Genomic DNA, 27,714 nt, shown 5'->3' with positions numbered 1-27,714 from the left:
TAACTTTTCTTTGTTCAACACAATGCTGGGTGGTCGCTTTCTTTTAACCATTTCAATGCCTGCCCTGCCTTATCCAAAGCAAAAACAGAAGAATGAACTAAATTACTGTGGAGTTTCTCTTGTCTACAGAATGCTCAAATACATCAGAATTTCAGTGGAAAGAACCTTAATATTGTAGTTTCACAAACCTGTCCTAAAACATCTCATGAATACTGTAGCCGCCTAAGTCTGCATACAGGTAGGCATGCCCAAAACAAAAGCAATTTTGCAACCAAAAACACTAGCAGCACATGTTGTTTTTAATTTTAAATAAACACTTTATTTTCCATGAAACAAAAATTGGTGCCACATTCATTTTTATCTTTCTTATTTTATTTAATCAATTCATACCGTATATACTCGTGTATAAGTTGATCTCATGTATAAGTTGAGGGAAGGTTTCAGGGTCAAAATCCTGGATTTTGATATGACCCATGGATAAGTCGAGAGTAAAACTTAGGGGGGGCATAAGGAAGGATGGAAAGGGGGAAATACCACTTCCATCCCTCTGTCTCTTTCTCTGGACCTCTAGGAAGCAAGTGGATTTAAATGGAGAGTTGTTTCCACAGGAAGCAAAGGCATGCAAAACGGACCAAGCAAGTGCTTTTCAATGGGGAGTTTTCCCCACATGATGCAAAGGCTTGCAAAGGGACCAGGCAAGTGCTTTTCAATGGGGAGTTTTCCCCATAGGATGCAAAGGCTTGCAAAACGGACCAGGCAAGTGCTTTTCAATGGGGAGTTTTCCTCATAGGATGCAAAGGCTTGCAAACGGACCAGGGAAGGAAAGGCTTGCAAATGGATCAGGCAAGTGCGTTTCAAAGGGGAGTTTTTTTTGATAGGATAGGAAGTAAAGGCTTGCAAATGGACTGGAGGGGGAAGGAATTCAATGGAGACTGGGGCATCAAGCTTGCTTGCTATAGGACCTTTCTAAGCACTACTGCTGCATTCACCCTTCTATAATTCTACCCAAGATTTTAGGGACAATTTTTGGGCATATATTTCTCAATTTATAGTCCAATATATATGGTAATTTTTATTAGGAAATGTCTTGCTCACAGTCAGTGGATTTTCCCTCCAAATGTTTTGCAAAGTTCCTTACACACACATTCTAAATCCTTAGCATGGAGCAATAGTTACTTTATTTTACATAACTATTCATGTTCTGCTCTTCATGGTATCTGAGTTGGGAATACTTGAAAGCAGCCTTTTCTGGCTGTCACTCACCTACAGTAAACAGCCATTTGAAATTATGCAGCACAAATTTTTAAAAAACCTGAAATACCTTCAGCTCTCCACATTCATGGGTTTAACATTTATGGATTTGATTATTTGCGGGTTTCTGCGAAGGGCTGCCATGCTCTTCCCTCCTGGACAGTCTAGAAGGATGCACATGATCCTCCTCCACTGTCCTGGGCCTTTTCTCCCCCCTGTGGGAATGAGAAAAGGCCCACAAATGTTCATGCTCCTCTTTTGCTTTCCCCATTTTTTCAGTTTTTCCACTTTCATGGGGGTTTTGCGCCTCTAACATCCATGAATATGGAGGGCAGACTGTATACACACAAAAGTGCATATATATGTAATATATTCCAACTTGGAAGAAATCTTGGCATTCCACACCAGACTGACTGAAGGGAAAGTGGCCAGTCCAAGATGTAATTTGATCATTGATTTGAGATACTTCAACAGCAGAAAAAGCTGCACAAAGAGGATCCCTGCAGGCCCTAAATATTATCTCACATGTATACGCCACAATATATATTGAAGTTTATAAATTGAGATGTTTCTATTTGAGTATTCAAGAGGAGATTTACAAGGAATTTTTTTATGACTAGCAATGAAGCGGCAGATGATCCCAAACAAGTATGTGTATTGATGGTGGATGTGAGATGAAACATTCCTTAAAATAATTCCAAGCCATTTTAAGGTTTTGAAGATGAAAACAGCACCTGGAAATGCATTGGTATGCAGCTGTTTTAAAATCAATCTGTATCTGTCAATATCTATGCTAGCTGAGGTTTCTCCGCATTTTTCAAATTCTGCCCTACACGTAACACATTACAAAATAGACCAATGTGGAATTCATTAGTGCATGAATGACAGTTGCCAGCCTTGGTCTTTTATCAGTGAGAATAAACAAAATTGAGAAGCAGATGCAGAGGAGAGGTAGAAGAGGCATCACTGGGGGCAAGAATGGGCAGCAATCATGTACTCCCACCTTGGACAGGACAGCTTATAGAGTTTCTGGAACCTACCAAAGCCAGCTTCTGCAATCTCTAGACCCTACCAAACCATGGCTGTCTTGCATTGATTCATCTGTACCCAGTTTCACTGAATGCAGGCACTAATTTAGACTTTTTTCAAAGATAATAGCCCTTTAAAGCTCCAAAAAAACTCAAGTCCTGCATTCAGACAGCAGAGTTCTGCCTTGTGTTACAGAGAATAGCACTGTTTTGTCCGTGTGTTGAGCTCTGCTTTAAAGGTAGAAGAGAAAGAGTATCCTAGCTAATCAGAAACAACACTACAAAGGCAAGATGAGAAGGGAGGGGTTGGGACAGGGATTCCTTGAAAGAAAAACTTCACGGCTTATCCTAGGTAAGCTATAAATTATTTCTTCTGCTCTAACTTCAAATGCCTCTCTTCAAGATGACTTCACACCTGTCCCTTAAAAGAAGAAAGGATGTGACAGATTAACTCTTCAAACACCACCTGTACTGCTGTTTCAAAAAGTTAGCATTGTGCAGGACTGAGTCCAAGTACAACCAAAGCCATAAGCCTTCACAAAGGCAAGAAACAAGAGTATTTTAAAAACATTTTCAGGCTTCCATTGTCATATCAAGAAAATATACATGTATAAACATCACAAGCTCAATACTTAGCAACAACATTACCAGCAACCATGCATTGTGTATAATGAAACAGTAGCAATGACTATGGCTTTTTGTTCTAGACAATTACACAGCTCACAGCCCTCTTAAATCTTTAAATGAGAGGCTGGTACAAAGCCATACTCAATAAAAACCAGTGGCCAAATTCCTGTAATCTGTGTACCTATTCATGTATGTGGCAGTGCTGTCTTGAATAAACTAAAGCCCTTGACTGGTATGTTTCTTTAAACAGTATGTAGCATTAGACAGGCACCATTTTCTTCCTGAAACTTATTAAAGGCCTGTGGCAGATTACTGCCACCTAATTTTCTGCTAATCTTTGCCAAGAACACTTTTTACTGGGATTTAGAGCAGAAAGGAAAATCAATAGCTGGAGCAAATATGTTTCTTTTTTTTAAACAGTTACAGTAGTAGTTCTTCTGAGTAACTTCAAAACATGTTCATTCCCCATTTGTGGTCCTGGCAGAATTTCTGAAATAAGCAGAAGAATGCTTTTCTCCATAGAGAGTTTGAACTTAAAATTCTTAAAATATTTATAGCTATAAAATAGCCTTACCCACAGCTAGTCAAGATGGTGGTCTTAGAGCTTCACCACTTTGTGACTATGTAGTGACAAATGTAAAGACGTATCATTAAATAGCAAAGTCAGAATCACCCAGGCCATGCATACAAGCTAGTGAAATGTGGGCTAGACAATGTAACTGTTACATGGATTTGTAACTGGTTGGCTGGCTGAACCCAAAGGGTGCTCAATAATGGCTCCTTTTCATCCTGGAGAGAAGTGACCAGTGGAGTCCCACAGGGCTCTGTCCTGGGCCCAGTGCTGTTCAACATCCTCATGACTTAGATAACAGAATTGAGGGTATACTTATCAAATTTACAGATGACACAAAATTAGGAGGAGTAGCTAATACCCCTGAGGATAGGATCAAACTTGAGAATGACCTTAATAGTTTAGAAAGCTGGATCAAAGCTAACAAAATGAATTTCAACACAGAGAAATGTAAGGTACTGCAGTTAGGGCGGAAAAATGAAATGAACAGATATAGGATGGGTGACACCTGGCTGAACAAGACTTCGTGTGAAAGGGATCTGGGAGTCCAAGTAGAGCTCAAACTGAACATGAGTCAACCGTGTGATTAGGCAGCTAAAAAGGCCAATGTAATTTCAGGCTGCATCAACAGAAGTATAATGTCTAGGTCAAGAGAAGTAACAGTCCCACGCTATTCTGCTCTGGTCAGGCCCCACCTGGAATACTGTGTCCAGTTCTGGGCACCACAATTTAAAAAGGATGTTGAAAAACTGGAGCGTGTCCAAAGGAGGGCAACCAAAATGGTGATGGGTCTGGAAACCATGTCCTACGAGGAACGACTCAGGGAGTTGGGATGTTTAGCCTGGAGAAGAGCAGGTTAAGAGGTGATATGATAGCCCTGTTTAAATACTTGAAGGGATGTCATATTGAGGAGGGAGCTAGCTTGTTTTCTGCTGCTGCAGAGACTAGGACCCAGAGCAATGGATGCAAGCTGCAGGAAAAGAGATTCCACCTCAACATTAGGAGGAACTTCCTGACAGTAAGGGCTGTTCGACAGTGGAACCAACTCCCTTGGAGTGTAGTGGAATCTCCTTCCTTAGAGGTTTTTAAACAGAGGCTTGATGGCCATCTGTCAGGGATGCTTTGATTTAGATTTCCTGCATGGCAGAGGGTTGGACTGGATGGCCTGTGCAGTCTCTTCCAACTCTATTATTCTATGATTCTACTATTTCTGATTTTTACATATGGTTGTGAACAATGGACAGTGAGAAGAAAGCTGACAGGAAGGAAATCAGTGGTGCTGAGAAAAGTTTTATGGATACCACAGACTGCTAAAAAAAAAACATATGAATGGGTCTTAGAGCAAATTAAGCCTGAACTTCCATTAGAAGGAAAGATGACTAAACTGAGGCTGTTGTACTTTGGACATATCATGAAATGAGGAGACTCACTGAACAAGACAATAATGCTCCATAAAGTTGAAAGTAGTAGTGAAAGAGGGAGACTGCACTAAAGGCTGATTGGTGCAATCAAGTAAACCACAGCAAGATTGGACCAGTGCAGTTGATGATTAGGGATCTGGATATATCTTATTCATTGGGTCTCCATAAGTCAAAGTTGACTTAACAGGAAAGAACAACAACAAAATTACAAGGCATTCAGAAGATGGACTTTCTTTGTAGGTGTTGACTATTAGTTGCTGCTTCTAAGTAGCTTCCCTTTCTCTCTGATCAATGTACCCTTAAGAAGTAGCTACTGAGGAAGTCTCAGGGTCAATCAGGTTTTATGCACAGCACTTCATATTTCCCTCTTTTTTGCCACGGTCAAGTTCTGACTGATTCTTAAAGCCATTTCTTATTCCCCTGAAAATTCCAATCCACTCACCCACATATATTCCTCAGTACCCTTCCCTTTAATTAATCAGAAACACAATAAAGGCATGTACTTGCTTCCTCTCCTTCAATGTCATCCCCACGTGTCTCCACCCAGTCACCTACCACTAGGTAACAGTCATTCCACTTCCATAACTTTTAGCCTTTTTTATTCAAAATTCATGAATAGTCTGTCATGCACTGCTCAACTTGCCATCACATCTTTTCAATACTGTCTCTTATCATCCCTGTCCTGAAAACACTGGTAGTGGTGGGTGAGTTTTTTGTTTCAGATTTTAATCATGTATCTTAAAGAACACTATTTTAGCCTCCATACAAGACTGAGTTCTACTGCTTTTCAGCCTTTGGTTAGTCTCCTCTTCCTCAGTGTATCTCTATTACTGTTTTCCAGCTGTAGAAAAAGCTGCAGTATATTTTGATATACAGTACATGTGTACACTTGTTCTTTATGTATATACAGGTATATCTCAGTTTAATGAAGTAAATGTGCTCCTGGACATTATTTCTTTTGCATAAAATTTGATATCAGATGCAGAAATAATATAAAGTATTAGAATAGGTTCGTACACCAAGAGAAAAGTGCAGCTCCACATATTTCAGCAAACTTTCTATTCAAACTAACAACAGCAAATGTGAAATGAAACAACCAGGTCAGGTAAGTCTTGTGTAAGCAAATTAAAATATTTGAACCTTGTAGAGCTCACTTTAAGGACTCTTTCAAAATGCACCCAGTGCTGACCCCCCCCCCTTTCAATAGCTTCCCTTTTCTTTCTTATTTTAATTTCCATTTTTGGTGGCCCTATCTATAGATCTATGCTGGGCAAATGCAAACCCCCTTTGAACAAATATTTCCAAAGAAAGCCCTGGGATAGGTTCACCTTAGGGTTGCCATAAATCAGAAACAACTTGGAAGGCACACAACACCACCACCACCACTAACAGGTTTCAGACATGTCCATATGTTATAACCATGTGCATCATATTCTGCCTACCATATGCACACTCAGCAGCAAAAGAATGCATGAACAACATAACTTTGAAGGTTGACTATGAGCTGCATAAAAGTTTGTCAAAGCTTATACACTAACTGTTGCACCTTCCTGCCATTTTGTGAGACTGACATAAAAGGAAAGTGCTCCCAACATCATATGACGTACACAAAACTGCTCTCTTGACATTAGCATGTAGGGGGCTAAAGATAAAAAGCAACAATGTTTCCTAGTTAAGATAAAACAGCATAATCACCCTAGGCAGAACGCGTGGGATGAGTCCTTAGCAGCAATTTATCTCAGTGGAAAATCAAGCAGGCTGGTTTGCATAGGAATGCACAGAGTACAGAGTCTTTTAGTTCAACTAACTGCAAGTCTTTAATACAGAATGATTATTCTTTTTAGCTGGAGGCACATCTGGAAATCTTTCTAAGTCTCTGAAAGAGTACAACCAGAAGCAAATAATTTAGAGATATGATTGCCTTTTACTGGAGCCAAACGCTGGACCAAGGTTTTGATTAAATAAAAGGATAATGATACCAGCCATTCTTTCAAGTAGCCAATAATTATCCAAAAACTTTAACTCTGGTATGATATGTAAAGTTATCTTGAATACACAACATTTCTCATTGAAAATAGTTACATGGACAGACAGCTCTATCAGACAGAAAATCCACCTGTATTAAGCATTCAGTAACCTCCTTGTGTAACAAACAACTTGTATTCCATCAAAGATTGATAAGGAGGGGTTCTGAATAATAAGGAAACCAGCCCAATACACATGTTCTAGATCAGTGGTCCCCAAACTTTTGGGGTCTTCTGCCCCCTCTGCTCTTGTGTGACAATCCTAGTGCACCCCCACCCATTTCTTTATATCTACTATTTGCACAGCAGCCAGCCAGCGGAGTCCACTTCAGCCACACCTAGCTCACCACTGCCTCCCCAGCCGCTCATGTGTGAATAAGCAGTGGTTGCGGTCTGCTCTTCCCTCTCTCTCATGCTGGCCTTATAGCAAAAGAAAGGCCAGCTAGCCAGTTGCTTGGTTGCTGCTCCCAAGGTGACTGAGTGCAGACGGAGCAGAGCCTGAACAGCTGGTCAAGCAGCAACCAGCAGCTGGTCATCTTGGGAGTAGCAATCGAGAAGCCTCTCACCCATGCCAAACTTGTGGCAAAGGCCGGCATGGGCAGAAGGCTCTTTGGTCACTGTTGCACCCCAGCACCTTGGGAGCAGCAACTGACTTGCTGGCTTAGCAGCACCCAAGAAACATCTCACTCATGCTGGCTATGCAGCAAAGGCTGGCACAGGAAAGAGGCTTCTTGGTCACTGCTTGACTAGCAGTTCAATGGCTGCTCCTATGGTGACCAGGTGAAAAGGGAAAAGCTTTTCCCCAGCAAGGAAAGACTCTCAATTTGTCTTCACTGAGGCAGAGAGGGCATGGTCTGCTTTCCACTTTTCTCCCCAGTGAGGAAAAACTCTTTATCTGAGAGAGGAGGGTTGTTTTGAAGAATCAACACTGGGTACTTTTCCTCCTCCTTACCAAAAGACATGCCTCCTCCACACAGCTTCAAGCCCTTCCCCCTTGCAAATAGTGTTTCTTCTGTTAACTGTTCTCTTGGCCTGTCCTATGAAAGAAAGCAGCAGCAGCAGTGCAGCTCCAATCTGGCAGTCTAGTACAGCCAAAACTCAAAAAGCTTCAGCAAGATCATAATTGTGAAATATCCTTTTTGTCGTTGTTTCTCTCCTGCTACCATGTGCTCGAGCACCTCATCCCCACATGGTCCTGAAGGCCGCTGATTCCCCTTGCTTTTCTTACGCACCAATACTTTGACTGAAGGTCCCCCTTTTCTGTCCCCGCCCCATGGATCTTTCCACTGTTCCCAGGGGGATGTACCACCCACTTCTGGAATCACTGTTCTAGATGTACAATCAAGGAGCTAGTCTTGACTCCATAGAGCATCCAGTAGCCTTGAACTGAACTCATGAATAAGGTCTTATCTGCATAAACCCAAAGAGATGTAAATTTTGCACGTTGAAATTTCTACACTTTCAATTTTGTAGTGTTTAAATTTGCAATTGGAGTTTATGCACACTGCGGCTTATTTTCAAAGGAGCATAACAAATGGACATGGATGTGTATTAGAGGGGCAAGGCCATTCAGTGAGATAATGATTAACTCCTGACACCCAAATCATTAGAAACATACATAATGACATTGATGTTCTTTGCCTTCAAGTAGTCTCTGTTGAAAGGTGATCCTAAGATTAACCTTACACAGATTTTTCTGGGCAGGATTTGTATAGAGGTTTCCTATTGCCTTCCTTTTAGGCTGAGAGAATGTGACTTACTCAAGATCATCCAATGAATTCCCCAATTAGGATTTAAGCCCTCGGCTGCAAAAATTTTAGTAACTCAAATCACTATACCATGCTGGCTCTCAGGACTAATATATGCAACAGTTACTGTATATACTAATGTATAAGTCTAGAAATTTTATTGAGAAAATTGACCCCAAAAACCTGGGTCAACTTATCCATGGGTCAACGTAAGTACTGTACTTTAACTCTTATCAAAAAAAGAAACCATCCTCTGGTGAGAGTTTAATCCATTTTCAGAGCACCTAGAAGACGCATCAACTTCCTCTACTATCTCATCCATCCAGCCTCTAGGGCAGGCCTACACAACATACAGTCCGGGGGGTGGGGGCTGCATGCGGCCCGTCAAAGGATTTTGGGCAGCCCATGAAGATGTGGAACAACTTCAAGGCTCGTCCACTGGTCAGCCTCCTCCTGAGGAGAGGGCCATGTGTAGGGGTAACACTTGCCCTGCTAAGCTCCTCCACTGCTCAGCTTTATCCCGAGCAGAAGGCCAGGTGGTGATAGTGATGGTGGAGGAGGAGGAAGACAGGCAAACACTTGCCCCTCAAGGCCCCTCCACTGCCCAGCTGTCTCCTGAGGAGAAGGCCATGTGGTGGTGGTGGCGGAGGAGGAGGGCAGGCAAACACTCACCCTGCAAGGCTCTCCTCCCCCAGCTTTCTCCTGAGAAGGGCAAGCAGTGTACAAGAAAGAGAGGCAAAAGCTCGCTCCTCAAGGCTCCTCCATCACTTGGCCTTCTCCCAAGGAGAAGTCCGGGTCGAGGAGGACAAGTGAGGCTCTTGTGCCACTCAGCTTTCTCCTGAGGAGAGGGCTGGGCAGAGGAGGAGGAGAATGGAATTAATTCTAATTAATGTAATATAATATAATTAATTAATATAATTAGTATTTAATTAAAATCTATATGCAGCCCAAAGAAGTTAACCTATTGTAATTTTGGCTCTTTCCTACTGCTACTCTGTGCAGGTCTGCTCTAGGGTGAGAACAAACAGTTATGCTTGTAAAAAAAAAAAATAAAGTTCTTTAGCATCGTTTTCTTTGCTTCATCCTTTGCTACATGCTGTTAAGTTTTACCCTTGACTTATCCATGGCTCATATCAAAATCCAAAATTTTGGCCCCAAAACCTACCTTCAATTTATACATGAGGCCAACTTATAGTCAAGTATATACAGTATACAACATGCTGAGCCTTACTTCTGTATTCTTCACACATTTTTCAAGAGGAAAAATGTTGTCTAGTTATTGGCTCTTTTATTCACTTACTGTACTAAGAATTCTGGGTAGATATACCTGGCAAAAAGAAAATATAGTTTTACCTAACTCACTTCATGCTTAGTGCAAAAATGTGTTAAGGGAGTGGATATGTTTGGGTCTTCCTCACATTCCATTTCAGTATGAAGAGTTAAAACTTAAAGACACAGCCTCTACTGCCAAGATCCTGGTCCATGCCCTAGTGATCTCACGACTTGATTACTGTAATGTCCTCCTGGCTGGGCTTCCTCTTTCTCACCTCCATCCTTTAATCTCTGTCCAGCATTCAGCTGCACGCATTATCACTTCCACCCACCGCTCTGACCACATCTCTCCTGTGTTGGCATCCCTTCACTGGCTCCCTCTCCCTTTCCGCATTCAGTATAAGCACCTGCTGTCGACATTCAAAGCCCTCCATGGACTGGCCCCTCCTTACTTATCAGACCTTCTTTCTCATCACCTTCCCACCAGGGCCCTCCGTTCTGGTAGTCAAGGGTTCCTGTCCCAGCCCAGGATTTCCTCTGCCCCAGCCCGGATTCGCCCCTTTTCACTTGCTGCCCCTCACTCCTGGAACCTTCTTCCTCCACAAGCAAGAGCCATCACTTCTTTAACCAGCTTCAAAACGGAGTTGAAAACCATCCTGTTCCGAGAAGACTTCCCAGGCATCGCATAATTGTCGCTTACTATCTGATGTTCTGTTGTTGACTGTTTATCGATCCATTTCCTGTATTGCTATGTACTGTATATGTATTATTCTACTTGTGAGTATGTATTTTCCCTGGATAATGATTAACCTTCCATTTTGAAGCCAAGCCCTCCCTTCAGTCCATCTGCCTTGGTCCAGGCCTCGGAGGTTGAGAGGAACTGCTGGACCTCTTACCCTTTCCCGTCACCACTCCCTTCTCCTTCTGTGTCATGTCTTTTTAGATTGTAAGCCTGAGGGCAGGGAACCGTCTAACTAAAAAGATTGCATGTACAGCGCTGTGTAAATTTACAGCGCTTCATAAATAAAGGTTAATAATAATAATAATAATAATAATAATAATAATAGAACAGTGAGAGTTCCGAGTATATTTGCTAACCTATCTGCTCCCCAAATTAATAAATAAAGATGGGGATGAACAATCTTTTAATGAAATGTCCTTGTCTGTTTGACTGAAAAGTTTTTATTTGTTCTGTTTGTTTTACTGTATTTGTATTTGCATTCTATGCAAAAGACTATATCAGTTTTCATAATTGTAAACCAGGTACAGGAGCAAGTGAGCATTAAAATAAGATTCAACATACTTACTGGATTCTGTTGTCATCTGAAGTAAACTATCAATGGCATTGGAAAGTAGGCCTTTATTTGATATTCGAATATGACTTAATATAATAGGCACAGCTTCATAATCCAAAAATAAGGCTTTCCCTTCATCTGTCTTCAGATCAATGCAAAGTGAATCAAAGGCTTGAGCCAAGTAATCAGCTAGAAAATACATTGAAGTTTAAGTATTAAAACTGAGCTTCATTATTCCTAGTCACTTTATCAAACTACACACACACACAGTCTGCTCTCCTTATCGGTGGACTTGCCATCCGCAGATTTAATCATCCATGGACAGCAAGCCCCCATTTTGGTTAATGGCAGTGTGTGCACACAACTGTGCCAGCGCGAGTGGGCTGCACTGCCATTAAATTTAATGGACTTGAGTATGCGCAGATTTTCATATCCACAGGGGTCCAGAATGGATCCCCAGTGAATACAGAGGTCCAATGTTGTGTGTAGGCATATGTATTCATGCTATAGGGTTATGTTACAACCTCTTTCATTCAGTTAATCTCCAAGGTGCTTCAAGACCTCTTTGCATTCTAGTGTGACAGTTCATTTGAGGCATAACTTTTCTCCCTGTTTCAAATAGCACAGGAATGTCAGAAATGTTAACTTGAGGCAAATCAGCTTACAATACAACTTGTATTATATTTCATGAAACCAAACAACCACAAAATGTTAAATAAACTTTTTATAATAACAATACTGCCTTGCTGAGTTTCCCAATCTGTTCTTCAAATCAGCTAACAGAATTTGCTAAAATCTGAAATTGATGCTAACTGCAGCCTGTATGTTTTTTGTCTATTTTGGGCATAACCTAGTATCCAGAATGTTTCAGAAGCATAGTTTACCAAGTAGTTACTGTGTAGAGCATTTTCATTATATGAAAAAGAAAGATCACAGGCTGCATCCACACTGTAGAAATAATCCGGTTTGACACAGTTTTAACTGCCATGGCTTACGACGATAAAATTCTGGGAATGGTAGTTGATTGTGGCACCCAAGTTTTGCCACAACTGTCTTGAGCCATGACAGTTAAAGTGGTGTCAAACCAGATTATTTCTGCAGTGTGGGTTCAGCTATAATTTCAGAATTGAGAAAATGACAAAAAAATCTAGTTAAACAGGGGAGAAGGCAAGTGTTTGGGCACAGTAGATAGTTCTCTTAGTGATTTCTTAGAGGTGAAAGCTAGAACCTTGTCACTCTGATCATCTGAGAGGCCTATAATAGGGAAGATATATGACCTTTTCATCATATTTATTGTATTTAAGAAGTAAAATAAATATTTTCTGATTTTTTGAAATGTAAACTGGAGAAGGGGAATGGAGACAGCAATTCTCATTACTCTTCACCACTGGCTGTTCTGGCTAGGGTTGATGGGACCTGCAATTCACCAATATCTAGAGAGCTATACCTTCCCCATTCCCAATTTAAATTCAAATTTAGTTGTACTTAGATGAGAACCACTGAAATTAATGGAACGTAAAAACAAAATTTAAAATTTAAAAACAGTATTTTTAATTATAGAAATATAAGATGCACAGAACAATATCACATTGAGTCAAAGGACAAGAAATTCACAGAGTCCTACAGTTTGCTTTCCAAGGTCTTATTACTCCACTATCTCCATGCTTCCCTTCATGCCTTTAATTGTGAAGGTTCCAATCCATAAAACAGTAATAAACCTGTTAACCATTTAAATGTGCTTCAGAACTTTGTTAGTTTTCCTTCTACAAATTAAAACAGCAGCTTCAAAGGTATGAATATAAAACAAGTCTGAAAGAGATCAATATATTACAATGTTTGAAAAATTATTTTGCAATTAAGTACTTGCCAGATTGCAAAATGCATATTTAGAAGTACATAACAAAGGCAGTCCTTTTTATGGCAAAATAAAATAAAATAAAAAATAAAAAAATTCAAAGGGTGCAGATCTTGCTTGGCATTTTTGCTGAGACTCTAAATGAAAAGCTTCTTAGCTTAAAATTCGCCTAAGAAATGCTTCTTTTGATTTTCAAGGTTAAATGTTAACTGGAGTAATTTTTAATTTTGAATAGCATACAATTATTCTGAATAATGAAGCTGTGACAGTTTCATTGCCCACATTGTCTTGGCAGCAGGAATGCTTTTGAACTTGTTTTATTCAACAAGACCAAGGATGTACCTACTAGCTACCTGATTTTTATCATACTTTGATAATACTCAACTTCTATGTTCTACCATAAAGAGCAAAGGAAATCACATTGGGTCTTAGATTTAAATTCAACTGTTAGTCCCAAATAAAGTATATCTGTTGAATAAATAACACTTATAGAAATTCCATTGATTCAATGGGACTACTGTAGGTGGGACCAACAACTGAATTTAGGCTTTACGCTTCAGTAAATGCTTTTAGGACTTCATCCTAAAATGCCAAGCTTATTTTAATTCAGTTTTTAAATTCCAAACAATTTGATCAGAAAAATGTTTCCTTTGCTATTTCTGAATGTGTCTGCATTCCAACCAGCACGTTTAAAGCGTATGTATATGTATATAAGCTACCTGGTAAAGTAATAAACAGGTGTCTTAAGCAGAGTAACACTTTATTTTACATTTATTTACACAGGTTAGGTAAATATAAAATTGCTATGTTTCAGGGCTGTTATATAAACAGAATCATTTCAGTACTTGCAAAACCTTAGTTAGGATGCCCCCTACTGCACTGTCACTTTAAAGCAAAACATCACTTACACAATGTCTTCGACTATCTAACAATCAGAGTTAGTATTTTTATAGTGCAAATTCATGTCTTACATTCTAAAATAAGGGGTGTAGGTGCAATGTGAGTGCAGTCTCTGGGAGAAAGGTGGAATTTATAAAACCAATAAAGAAACAAATCAACATAGGTATTAGAGAATAGTTATTGCATATTAAATACTTTAGAGTCAATTTAAAACATTTGGGGGGAACAAGCTTTCCCTTTTTAGACTTCTGTAGGCTGTGAGAAAGTATTCCCAACCAAAATATCCCTGACAGATATTTACAAAAGAGCTCAACAAAAATGCTAATTTAAGAAGAATACGTAGTGTAATATGCAGTCCATCTGTATCTTAATTTATTATATGTAGGACAAATGATCTTCTTTGGCTGCAAAAATGAATACTGTACAGAGCTGAGCCTCATTGGTTACAGAAGTATTTTCAAATACACACCACCACGTGCTTAACTATTCACGTATTTATATAACTCATATAGCAGGCTCAGTAGCTCAGTGTCTCCAACCACACTGCAACAGTAATACACTCCTACTATTCACCGTTTATCCATGCCATTCCTTCACTTCACTTGTATGCTCATTTCAAAAATATATTTAAACTCAAAATTCACTTAAGCATGAATGTAATAAAGAAAAACATTCTTATCACATAATATGCACATACAGTTTGCCTAGTAAACGTTCCTTCAATACTTTGTTGTTGTGTGTGTAACCCTGAGCCAAAGCTATCACATGTCTTTTTGTCAGGATTTGATCACAGGGGTTTGTCTTTGCCTCCCTCTGAAGCTGTGTCTCACCCAGTGAGTTTCCATGGCTGAGTGAAGACTCAGACCCTGGTCTCTAGTCATAGTACACCATTCAAACTACTACAACATGCTGGCTCTCCCTGCACATTGACTTTATGAGAATCACTGTTACAAGATGTGGTGATGGTAACTAGTATCTTAGACAGTTTTAAAAGAGAATCAGATAAACTGAGAGAGGATGGGTTCATTAATGGCTACTAGCCATAAAGGCTATAGGAAACCTCAATGTAGAGGCAGATTTTGTGACAGGGATTCTGTGAGACATAGTCCAAACAAAGGTTTATTTCCCAATTTCTTGATCAACCTTTGGTCTGATCCAGTAGTGTCCTTCTTAGGTTTATAGTGGCTGCTTACATTTTTGGCCCTCTTAGACAAAGTTCAGAAAGTTATGCAACAGAAATTAATGTTCATTCCAAATACTTTATCCCTTCCTCTTTACCTTCTTTCTTTACTTCGGCTATTACCAGTCAATTGAGATTAGGAGCTTTTTATAGTTTATAAGCAAGTAAAACTGATATCAATGATATTTATAGAACTTACCTTGTGTCACTGTTTTTATTATAATTAAAGTTGACACTACCCTTAAAGGTAAACTGCAGCTTTTGAAGAAAGCTGCTGACTTTGGTTTGAGATCAGTAGCATGTTCAGAAGAAGTACACTGATTTTCCTTAGCAACAACTCCTTTAAATAAATCTTCACCCATTCTTCGCATTGTTGATGTCATTGCTGCATACTGTTACACAAGCGATAAAACCACACAATGTTAACATTCTATTAAATACTGTAAATGTAAAAATAATGTACTCAAGTATAATCAACATAGCTAAATGTTTAAATGATTAGATTATAAATAATGTTCATTAAATGATGGGCCACTGGATAAAGGCTTAATGAAGTATATCAATCAATATGCCAGCACCATGTTTTGAACTATCATTCTGAGCCAGAAATGAAAATGTTATTACAGCACCACAGGAAAAAAATGCTGATGAAACTAGATGTTCCAATTACTGGCTAGTTTAAATTTGTACTGAATGCTTATGTATCAATTGTGAGATTTTTACAAATTACATTAGTTTGCATCAAAGCAAAAAGCATAAGGTGGCCATAGGTTAACCTTGGTGCATAACAAGGAACAGTACTGGGTAGCCTATATTAAAATCAATAGGGATTCCTTTAGAGCAATGTGCCCATAAAGTATGAATTCCTCTTCTCTCTGCAAGATGAATTCTTAATCTCAGCTCTCTTTTTATCTCTCTCTATCTGGCTTTGCTTCGCAAACGAAGATTCAGGAAGATCTTTTTTTGTAGGAGAATGATAATTCTATACCAGAAAAAAGTTATTTTGAAAGTAACTCCATCAAAATTGGAAACAATTTATCTAATATGTAAAGAATAATAAATGAAATATCTGGGTCATACTGAAATCAAACAATAACAGTTGACACCTCCAAGCAACAAAAATACTTTTCTCAATGCCAATAAACTGTCTGTGAATACTGCTTACCTGCATCCTCCCATCTAACTGTCTCAAAGTCCAGTAAATAAATTTAACCACATGGAAGTGCAAGTTTGGATCCACAAAGGGCATCCACTGGAGCTGTTCAGCAACTAGAGGCAAACACTGTACAACACAAAAGCATCACAATTGTCATTTTCCCTGCAAGATCAGGACTCTACAAATAAATTCTATATTGAAACTCAGTCTTGTAGACTGCACTATACTTATTCTATGACATATCAAGAAATACCAAAATAATAAAAATTAATGCCCTGAAGGATAAAATGTATCTATATGAGTTTCATGAATTTAAATCCTGATTGTAATGTCCTACTCATATAACAACCCAATTCAATTTGTTTGGTATCTCATTGCTGGTAGGTGTCTATAAAATACCCTCAAAAACAAATGACAAAAGTGGGGAAATCTTGAAGCTAAGAAAGAAAACTCACATAGTAATTTGGGATGGAGAGGGACTGAAATATGCATACCGGCTATCCAAAGCAGATGAAGAATGAAGAACATGAAATGCTGTTGTAAGTGAGAAAGAGAAATCTACCATGGAGCTACTGCAGCATCCAGAACCCTTGACTGACAATATGCAGAAAGGGTAAATGTGTGGAGAGGGGGAAGAGAAGAGTGCTAGGATTTACCCCCCCCCCAACCTATTTTAATTTCTTCCTCCTACTGAGCTCAGTCTGACATAGGATTTGGGCACAATCCTGGGAAATCAAGAAGATCGTTCTTCACTTGCTAGGACTGCTGAGAGATGCACTTCAATATCTAAAGGACTAGATTTTGTCTATCAGAGCTGGTGGATGTGCAGTTTAGTACCTGACACCTACTTCAACTAGATCAGATGCACTGAATGAGCTGCTGAATGGTATGCCATTCATGTAAATCCCAATGATTCAACAGATCTAGTCAGGTTTGGTCTAATAATAGGATTCAGGCCTACAACTATGATCTAACTTGAAGAAGAACTGGGTATATTTTTCAAATTTAAAGGTGTCAAAACTATTTTTATATGAAGGAATTTCAGCACTCAAAACTGTTTTAGAATGTCTAAATTGTTGGAAAAACAAAAAATAAATTAAATCAAAGTTAAAAAAATTAAGACCATCTATGATGCAGCAAACTAAGGTTGGATTATTTACTTTTTTTATACTGTCTGTAGGTCTCAACATTATAATGAAGAAAAATAAAAACTTGTCAACTCAGGTCAGTGCCTGAACATTCCAGTTTCTGAATCTTTACCAATTTCATTTCATTTTCTCAACCTTTTCACATGCTAATTTGTTAATCGATTAACTGTTGAGTATATTCAAGTTTCATCAGCTTAGTTCACTTTTACAAATGGTGTATTTCGCAGACAAGTAGCAAGAATGTTGTTTGTATGTTCTCAAGAACGTGGTCTATTTAGCAACAAGTATGGCAGTAACAGTATAATAGTTCACTGCCATTTAAAAAAGCCATCAAGACGGATCTCTTCTGACAGGCCTTCCCTGACTGATCATCTTACTCCCACTGATATAGATTATCCTGACTAACTCAAGATGTCTTGTGCAAATTTTGATGTTTTAGTGATTTTGATATGATTTTATAATGTTGATGTTGTATGTATATATTTTATTATTGTAATTTTTTTACTGCTGTAACCTGCCTTGATCCATTGGAGAGGTGGGATAAATCAGGATTAATATGTTGGTTTTCTTAGTTGATTTTTTGAAACCACAATTAGGAAAGGAGAAAGCTATCAGTCTCAGAAAATGGTTGCCACCGACTCCAGTTGTCTTTTTTGTGCCAAGGAGTGAAGTAGGAAACATTGTCAGCATCAGCTGCTGTTGGCAAAAGAGCTCTGCTTACATCTGTATGTAGTTACTCAAAAACAAGTAGCAGCAAGCAAATAAACAGCAAGACCAGACAGAAGTCTGGGGGCAAGTCCTATATCATGGGTTCATGTGTGTTAATTTTCTCTTGAGTTGTTGTTTTATCAAGTGCAGACATTGCTTCGTATTCCTGAATTGCTTCTAGATGGTACACAAAAGGGATGTTCTTTGATCACATAAGGAAGATTGTTGACAAAGTAATATTAAATAAAGAATAGTGATGTTATCCTGAGGAGGGCATTTGCAAACTGCTGTATCAAGATGTGAATGTTTACACTGCAGGACAGTTATTGAAATATTGAATGTATCTAGAATTTCTAGCTGAAATGGAAGGGTCACAACAATCTGTCACACTGACAAATAACTGAAATGTATTCCTCTAACAAAGAGTTCACTGTTGTGCTAGGCTTAATATGTTTTATCTAGAAAGTTCTTAAAACCTAATAAAATCAGTTATATGCAAAGAAATGTTTTTATTTGCTCCTTTCATTTTTCAATATCATGTTGGTTGAAAGCAGATCCTGCATCACTACTTTTGTCATTGTGGTGATGTTGTTATTGTCATCATCTTATTTATATCCAACCTTTTCCCCCAAACTGGGACTTAAGATGGCTTACAAATTAAAAATGATCACAACATAATTAAAAATGTACCAAATAGTCAACGTTCAAACCAAATTTAACTATTAACCATATTAAAAATATCCACTTAAAAACTATAAGATCAGTTAAAAGTCCTGTTCTGTTTAACTGCATGGGAGAATTAGGGCTCGAAACAGACAGGCAAAAAGTGCCAGCTTTGGGGGCGTTGCATGCAAATGGTGCATGCCCCCAGATTGGCTGGAAGCCATGCTAAGGCTGCCTAAGGCGGCTCAAAGCTGGCTGCTAAAAGGAGCCAAAAAACCCCAAAACCCCTCTTTGCCGGCAGTCCATTTGGCATGGCAGCAGTGGCTGGCTTCGGGACTATCGTCCTGCGCCAATCAGGGCTGATTTATGGGTGGTGCAGCCGCTCCAAGCCGCACATCTTTGCCCCTAAATCTAACAAACCCAATGTATTTTTAGGAAAAGTAGGTTGGTTACATAAAACATTTATATATCTATGTAGAATTCACAGCATAAAACTGTTGGATAAATTCAATATTAGTAGTAACTAAAGAAAGTTGACCGAAATGAATGGGATATATTAGTCAACAGCAATGTAAGTTCTATCGACATCCATGGGAGAACTCAAAATGGGATTAGAATTGAATTCAGCCTTCTCTATGTTTCATCAAAACTAAGTCTCGCTGGGTCCAATAAGGCTTCACTTTTAAAAAAAAGGGTGTTGGTTTGCAGTTAAGGAGACATAACAACGTTTTATTTTTCTAATATTCTACTTAAAATAACTACTTCAAAAATATTATATAATACAATGATATTAATTAATTTATCTGAACAATCTGACCCTGGCTTGGAACATATCCAAATCTAGATAAGCAAAGTCTGTCTAAATGAAATTCTAATGACATATCATCAGATATACCTGAAATTATACCTAACATTATAGCTAGCAAATGTCAATAGCTCAAGGTTTGAATAATAGGCAGACTAGCATTATTAGACACAAAAGATACTAACTACACAGACATGATAAAGGTCTACTGTGAAACAAGAGCAGGGAACTCTACCTTGATACACTTATCTTGTGTATAGTTTTTGGTAGGAGTGATGGCTCTTGTTCGCTTGTGAATATCTTCTTTCTCTTCCTCTACTATCAGTTTGTTGAGGTGCTGATCTGAAATCCATTCCATTAATACTGTTAAAAGGTCGTAGATGTGTGAATTAAAAGGCATCTGCAAACAGCAACCATCACAGGCTTATTGTAAAAAGTTTGTTATTAGAAGATGGTTATCTATTGCATGCATCAACTTGTACAATCTGCACTGCAACACATTTCTGGCCTGCAACAACTGAACAAAAAGGTATGGAAATGTGACTGTAGATATTTTTCCTGTGCCAGTTTGAAGGAGGAATATTTTTTTCCAAATGGATTTAGATGAATGAAAAGTCCTACAAAGCCAGCACTGAAAATAAAGTTGTCCCTCCCTCTCCTGAAATTTATCTCTCCAGTTCTCCTTGCTAGTTTTTTTAAAAGAAAACAAGTCTTGTATATTTTTTACCACACCCAATTACAGTCAGTATCTTCCTTGGAGAAGTGCAAAAGTCTGGACTCCCCCCACCACCATTTCCTTAAGCATATATGGACAATTAAAAATGCATATTGACATCATAAAACAATGATATTGCCATTTTATTAAATTGGGAAAAATAGTATTTAGCAAGAATATTTAAAATAACTTCCAAGTCTCTGACCTCAATAAAATGTATTGTCTCCACTCCACCATCTCATGCATATAGGAGCCCTGGTGGCGCAGTGGTTAAATGCCTGTACTGCAGCCATTCACTCAAAACCACAAGGTTGCGAGTTCAAGACCAGCAAAAGGGCCCAAGCTCGACTCAGGCTTGCATCCTTCCGAGGTCACTAAAATGAGTACCCAGACTGTTGGGGGCAAATTAGCTTACTTGCTGTTCACCGCTATGATCTTTGGAATAGCGGTATATAAATAAAACAAATTATTATTATTATTATTATATCGGCAGTCCAGTATTCACATGTTCAAGAAAACCCTTTTAACTTTTCATGAGTGGTTCATTCCTCCACTGAACTGACAGCTATGCAACAGAACTCTTTTAAGTCTTTGAAACTCTAGGTTGGGTGCACAGTTCTTGCACTACATGTGCCTTACCTTGTACATTTTGATGACTTTTTCTGGCTTGACAGTTTTATGCTTCAGGGCTGACTGGGAAGCTCCTTTGGACTTCTGTATTGATAAAAACTCATGCTTCCTCTATACAAGGACAGATTGACAAAGAAATACATTATAATGTTTGCTTGTAAGTTGACAAACAACTGGAAACATAATTAAATCATACCTGCAAATTCTCTAAACGAGCTTGTACTCTTCGAGACTGGACTTCTAGCTTCTTGTTTTGTTCACTTACATCACTTAACTAAAAAGAGTAAAAAGTCAAGTCAAATTTCGACACTGACTTCTCTGCCCTGGTATAAAAGAATGCAGAAGTCAACAGGATCACTAGATTCACCCATTCACCTATCTTTAGTCATAATTTTTTTCAGCCTGACAATTGCATGTGTGGTGGTGTCAGGGGTCTACGTGCACTCACATATGTAAATGTATATCAAAACATCTTCGTCTTTCCCCCAGTGAAAAAAAAGAGTAATGTATAAGAGAAATTATTCTGTTAAGCCTTGAGGTGAAAGTCCAAGAGCCATTTGTATACATCACCTATTTCAGGCTGAATATATCCTGTAGAATTTTTTTAAAGGCATCGGTCTTATGTGAATATAAATTGTAAACATTTCCACATTTCAAGCGTAATCTTTGCAAGTGTATATTTACTGACATACAAATGCTCTCTCTGTATTTTCCACCTTTGGAACCCAGGTACCAGAATTTCTCACTACTCTTCAGCCTGGCTTGAAATTCTGGCAGCTGGAAGTCTAATGACATCTGAAGAGCCACAGTTGTGAATCACTGCATTAAGCCTTGCGGAATGGATACACTGAATGCACAGGCATCCCTATCTTTTACTGAAACATGTCACACTACCCCAAGAGACCTGTGATCATTTCAAATTAGAGTTCACAGAAAGAAGTAAAAATCAAAACATACAAAACATTAATACACTACAAACAATAAAAAAACATGTTTATAAACATACATTTGAAGACAGAAATTGTTTAAAAGTTTACTAATGTGTAGGGAAGTGTGAATTGTGTCTAAATTCTGGCCACTGTTTCTCACAGAACATCAACAGCAGATAATCAAGATCATGGTCTGAATCCAATGTTGTACTGCACTAGCAGAAATGAATTTTATATTATGCAAGGGAGGTATCCAGAATAATACTCCATTATGGAAGTCACTGTGTGATATGAATAGCATGTGAACAGTGTTTTTCCAATACTGCTTGCACAACAGCAAAATCTAGCACAGTTTTTCAGACAACTAGCATCACATTAGATCTAGTGCTATACAGTTAACTATTACATACTACAAAACCTTTTGAAACTATCTTGTTAATACATATACAAAGGCCAATGAATGAACCTGTAAAAATTGTACTTACCTGTTTTTTTTAAGGTATCATTCAGTTCTCTTAATGTTTCAAACGATGTCTTAAGCCTTTTGTTTTCTTTAGATTTTTCATTCAGAGCTTCAGATAATTGCTGAATTTCAGCTTCATGTTGCTACAAACAAAATTAAAGACTTTTATTTAAAAAGCCCTCACAGGACTTAGACATTGGCCTGTTACAGACTGCCAAAATAAAGCTGCTTCGGGTCTCTTTGGAGGTATGCTATTTAAATGATGCATGGGTCCTAAGAGTCCGGAGGTCGTGCCAAAGCCACACGCCATTCCTAAGCATTGGAGTGCAGCTTTGGTGCAGCTTCCGGATTCTAAGGATGCATGCATCATTTAAACAGCATACCTCCAAAGAGACCTGAAGCAGCTTTATTTTGGCAGTCTGTAACAGGCCATTGTTTTCAAAACCATTTTAAATTCGGTCTCTATTTCCCACATTTGTGGCTCCCTCTAATTCTTTATAAAATGTGAACCCAAAAGCCTTAAGATGTATGCGGTGGAAAGATTTTCTGAGGAAAGATAGAAGAGGACTTTCCATGAATGTACCTATCTGTCATCACACTGGTCACCTGTATACAGTAGCTAAACTAATCCAGATTAGTAGGGCAAACGAAGCAAAAAGAAAATTTCTAACTTATACAAAAGTATGAAGGAATAAGTTAAAACTTTCATATTCACATTTCAGCTGCCTCACATAATTTACAAAGCTCATGGCCATAAGCCTCAGTCACACAGAGGTTGTTCCCACTACGTTTTAAACTGGATCTCGATCTGATGTAAACCACGATAGTTCCCACTTAATTCGAATCCCTAAAGCGATTCAGAAAGGGGGGGCATGGTTTTTACCCATTTTTACCTATTTAACCCGTGTCAAAAAGACACTGGTAACAAAATGGATTGTTTTTTGGGCAGAAAGCAAATCAAGAGGTAAGTGAGAAAGTAACCTTTTCCCAACAAGGTGTTCTTCTTACACAGATTATTCTACTTCTATCTATTCCACTTCTGTCCCTTTATCATGCTGACTCTCTCTTATGTTTTTTAGTCCTCTGCCAATCCTATCATATGATTTTGAGTGCCATAAAAAGAAAGAGACTTGTTATTTATGTACTGTGTTGTTTTTACACACACACACACACACACACAATCAGGCAGTATACATATTAGAGTATATATGATAGTATTATATAATATATATAATAATAGTTTGTAAGGCTTGCTGCTTCAGGTACCAAGACTTGGGTAGTATGCCCCTTGAAATAGATGCTCTGCCTCAGCCAGCAAAATCTTTCACATTACACATTCTTATCATTACTGTCTTCTGCAGGTAATTTGGAGATACTCATACTTCTTCAACAAGCAGCGAACTACCACATTATGAAAGGGACTGATTCCCCAGCCACACTTGACATGCACAATTCTCAAGTGTTAGGGAACCCCAATTGTGAGAAATCTACATCTGTGAAGCACTTCTGGATCAGCACTAACTTCACATGTGATAAGAACAACTGAGCAGGTAGGTGAGGTGATAGCTTCTAATGCTTTTTAACTACAATTTTTTTCTAGCAAAAAAATGGTTTTAGTTAGATTTTTTTTAAAGTACAGATGAATTTTAGAAGTAACTTTACCTCCTTCATAATTTGAAATTTTGTATGAACTTCCTCTTCTACATCTCTTATCTTGGTCAAGGCAGCTTCATGTCTACAAAGGAGGGCTTCTCGTTCAGCTAAGAAGTGTTCTCGTTTTTCGAGTTGCAAAGCAAATTCTTGCTGAATTAGTTTTTCTTGCTGCACCATAATAAGACAACAGAATATTGTACTGATATGCTGATATATATTTAAAATATTTAACAAATAGTAAAGTCATTCTTAAAAAAATTACCTGCAGTTTTTGATGTATGATTGATAATTCATGATAAATTTGACTGAAGTGAGATGGTATCAGTTTTTTCCCAATTAATTCTTGTGTTTCATGAATGCTCACTCTCTCTTTTACTGCATCAGTGCCACTATCATAATCACAACATGTGGCCACTGTCAGACTTGAAGGCAGAGTAATGTCTATGAGGTGAAAATAAAAGAAGTAATATTTAGCAAATTATTCCTTTAATTTCACTTTGGGGGAAGAGGGGAGAGATGTCTATTGATACAAAAATTATATGCTGCTGTAGTAGTATACAAATAAAAATTAAAGAAATTGAGCCCATTGATATGCTAACTACCATGCTTTCAATTTGTCATATACAATGAGTCTTATCCTATTTTATAAGCAGATAGGGGCTGAGAGACTGCAGAAACAAATTCCAAAAGCAAGGGATAATTTTAAAATCTATGCCTGTAACATATGTGAAGGAAAAGGTTTCTCACTTCTTTATTTTGTGACTTTATATTCTACCTTTCAGCAAGTCTTATCACAAGATGGACTAGACAGAAATAAAAACCAGTAATTATCCACAACAAAACAGAACACAAATAAAAACTATGCAACTTAGAAAAATTATAAAAACAAGTAAATATAAATGAAAAGCAGTCACAGTATCTAGAAAACTATATACAAAGGACAGAACAAGGGTCAAAAAGTGCTTTACATCATGAAGATACCCAATTTGTTAACCAATCTAGAAATGCTCTTACATTCATTTGAAATGGAAAAACACTACTTTTTCTTAGCCTGACGGCAATAATTAAAATTGAAAGTTCTAAACATTAACAAGTCAGCAGCTTCAAGAGTTGCCTATTTAGGCCTTTTAAAACTACATTTTGTTTGTGTGTATGAATAGTAATGTAACTATCAACCCAATCCTATGCAGTGCTGAGCATTACACAGCAGAACACAAGTTTTTACTGCTGTTATTGTATGTCTTCAAATCATTTTTGGCTTATGGTGACATAAGCTGATCCTTTTCTTGGCCAGCTTTATTCAGAGAGGGCTTGCCATTGACCAAGAGGCCAAGAGGATGTGACTTACTCACCCATTGGGTTTCCATGGCTGAGGGGGGATTTTAACCCTGGTTTCTCACAATCTTAGTCCAACATTCAAAGCACTACACCATGCTAGCTTTCAAATAGGTCTAGTTGAGAAGATTCCACCCCTACCTTCCAATTTGCTTTCACTTCAGAACATAATGTTTTCCATAATTTTGCCTTTGGATTCAACCATGATTTCCTCTTTAGCAGCCAACTGAGTCATCTTTATGGATGGCTCTGCTGGCATATGAACTAAAATCCCAACTTTTTCTGTCACTGCATTTAGTTTTCTCTTGCACCTGTGACTCCAGAGAACAAAGGAGTGCCTAGGTGACCCAGGAAGAGAGTGGGTGTGGACAAACAAACAAAGAGGAAATGACCATAAACATACTGTCCCTAAACGATTAGACTGAGTACAGTACATGCAATCTAACTACCATTGATTCTTAGGCATGCCAAGCTAATCACAATTTGTTGTCCCTGTTACAGCCAGAAAATGTCTAGATGGTGAATAAAATGGTTTCTAAAGAAAAGTAACCCACAGTGCTCTCAAATAGGCTTCACTAATGAAGATATATATCGGGACAGGCAAACTGAGGCCCTGGGGCCACACATAGCCCTTCAGGATGCATTTCTGTCCCTCAACATGTAGAGAATCCCCAGATTACTGTTTTCTGGCCAAAGAAGAGGATAAAGTGTTGGAATCCTGTAAGCGCAATGAGTTAATTTTTAAATAGATTTCAACCCATCCATCCCAGCCGTACTGTTTTAATGTAAAATAAATACTAATTCTTCAGCAGCAGTAGTGGATCTCTGCACTCTTTGGGTTTTTTCCCCTGGTAGTTCATGTGAACCCCTGAGGGTCATGGGACATAAAAGTAGGCCCTGGACCTACTATAGTTGTGACATGGACTGCAAGTGAGTTAGAACTGTCCAACTTTGCCTCAACTGTCTTGCAGGAGATTATCACTAAACCTGCAGTTAAAGACCTAAAGATCAAGTACACAAGGTCAGCTGAACAGACACAATGATGCATTCTTCTTAATTTCAAGTTGTCAGCATGTTATTCCAGAAGACTTCAATCAAGATGTATTAGAAATAATAAAAATCTGATTACCTATTTCTGAATATGAGCCTCCAGTTTGAGTTTCATTACTTCCAAGAAAATTTTCATTGAACTCTGGCTCTATATCAAGTTGGCTTAAGTCACACAGAGAGTCCAACTCATCATCAGACCTAATGAACACAAATGATCACATAAAAGTATATACAATGTAAGATAAAGTTCAATATCCAGTAGTCTTCACATCATCAGAAATATCCAAAAATATCTTCTGATCCTAAAACTACTATTTTCTAAAACACTACTCCAGAGAAAAATGAGTGAATTCCATTGCTTTGTAGGCTTCTTCTTTTAAAAAACGGAAAAGACTGGACCACAAAAAGTAAAGTGATTTTCTTACCGATTCAAGTTTTTAAAATTCTTTGAGGAATCCAAAAACTGTTTCTTATTGTGCTTTCCCACAGTATGACTTGGCTGTGAAGAATTTATGAGTAAAGATGTAATTGTAGCATCAAGCGAACTATCCACTTCACCTATAAGGAAAGAGGAGCAAAACCTAAAAAATCATGATGGCAGAAATCTAAAAATGCAAGCATACTTATAGCAATCCTCCATTTAAAGCAGGGCTCAGATTCATGTAATACCCAGTCATTTTTCCCAAACCCTGAGCCCTATCTGGGCCCTTGCCCAACAAGCAGCAATACACATACCTCTGGACTGGGATGCAAGTGAATTTTACAAACAAAATAACGTAAGGAAACACACAAAACTTGTCAAAACTAAATCATTTGTTTTTAAAGATCCTATGAGTTTTCTGATACTACTTTTCACAAATACCATATTCTCCATATTTTCTAACAGAAAGGTCATCTATTTTTTATATTGCTAAGACATGTCTCTTAGGAAAAATAGGTCAAGGAAAGTAATGGAAAAACTTAGTCCACTCTAAAGGTTCGCTTCCGATTTTAAGATACCACCTTATTCTAAAATGTTTATTTGTAGTATTGCTATTTTAACATTGGTCTAGAATCAGAATACAGCAGCATCTTAAAATGTGCCTGAATTGTGAAGTAAATGTGCCTTTATAAAATTATGAAACTCTGAACTTGTATGCTAAAAGTGAAATTTACTGATATCTTGACTTTCTGAACTTTTCACCTAATATCAATGTACGTTTTTACACAACATGACAAAGCAGGGATCAGCAAAATACCTGGCTTATTATGAACAAGCAGAAGATACAGTGGAACCTCGCCATATGC

At 38.2% G+C, this 27,714-nt stretch overlaps 1 protein-coding gene across 1 annotated transcript in view; it reads right to left on the bottom strand.

Annotated features, from left to right (window-relative positions):
• Positions 1 to 27,714, bottom strand: part of CCDC138 (coiled-coil domain containing 138) — a 44,871-nt gene that overhangs the window by 2,820 nt on the left and 14,337 nt on the right. Inside the window, exons 2-12 of the mRNA XM_042458415.1 lie at positions 26,853 to 26,985; positions 26,507 to 26,625; positions 24,305 to 24,483; positions 24,052 to 24,210; positions 22,408 to 22,532; positions 21,194 to 21,266; positions 21,007 to 21,108; positions 19,888 to 20,052; positions 16,338 to 16,454; positions 15,372 to 15,564; positions 11,250 to 11,426 (exon numbers count right to left, since the gene is read on the bottom strand). Of these exons, the coding sequence (XP_042314349.1) occupies positions 11,250 to 11,426; positions 15,372 to 15,564; positions 16,338 to 16,454; positions 19,888 to 20,052; positions 21,007 to 21,108; positions 21,194 to 21,266; positions 22,408 to 22,532; positions 24,052 to 24,210; positions 24,305 to 24,483; positions 26,507 to 26,625; positions 26,853 to 26,985 (1,542 nt within the window). The remainder of the gene's footprint in view (positions 1 to 11,249; positions 11,427 to 15,371; positions 15,565 to 16,337; positions 16,455 to 19,887; positions 20,053 to 21,006; positions 21,109 to 21,193; positions 21,267 to 22,407; positions 22,533 to 24,051; positions 24,211 to 24,304; positions 24,484 to 26,506; positions 26,626 to 26,852; positions 26,986 to 27,714) is intronic.

The sequence above is a fragment of the Sceloporus undulatus genome, chromosome 3, assembly GCF_019175285.1.
Source record: "Sceloporus undulatus isolate JIND9_A2432 ecotype Alabama chromosome 3, SceUnd_v1.1, whole genome shotgun sequence".
Lineage (NCBI taxonomy): Eukaryota > Metazoa > Chordata > Lepidosauria > Squamata > Phrynosomatidae > Sceloporus > Sceloporus undulatus.
Note: the sequence above shows the minus strand (reverse complement) of the source record. Positions and strands in the feature narration are given on the sequence as shown.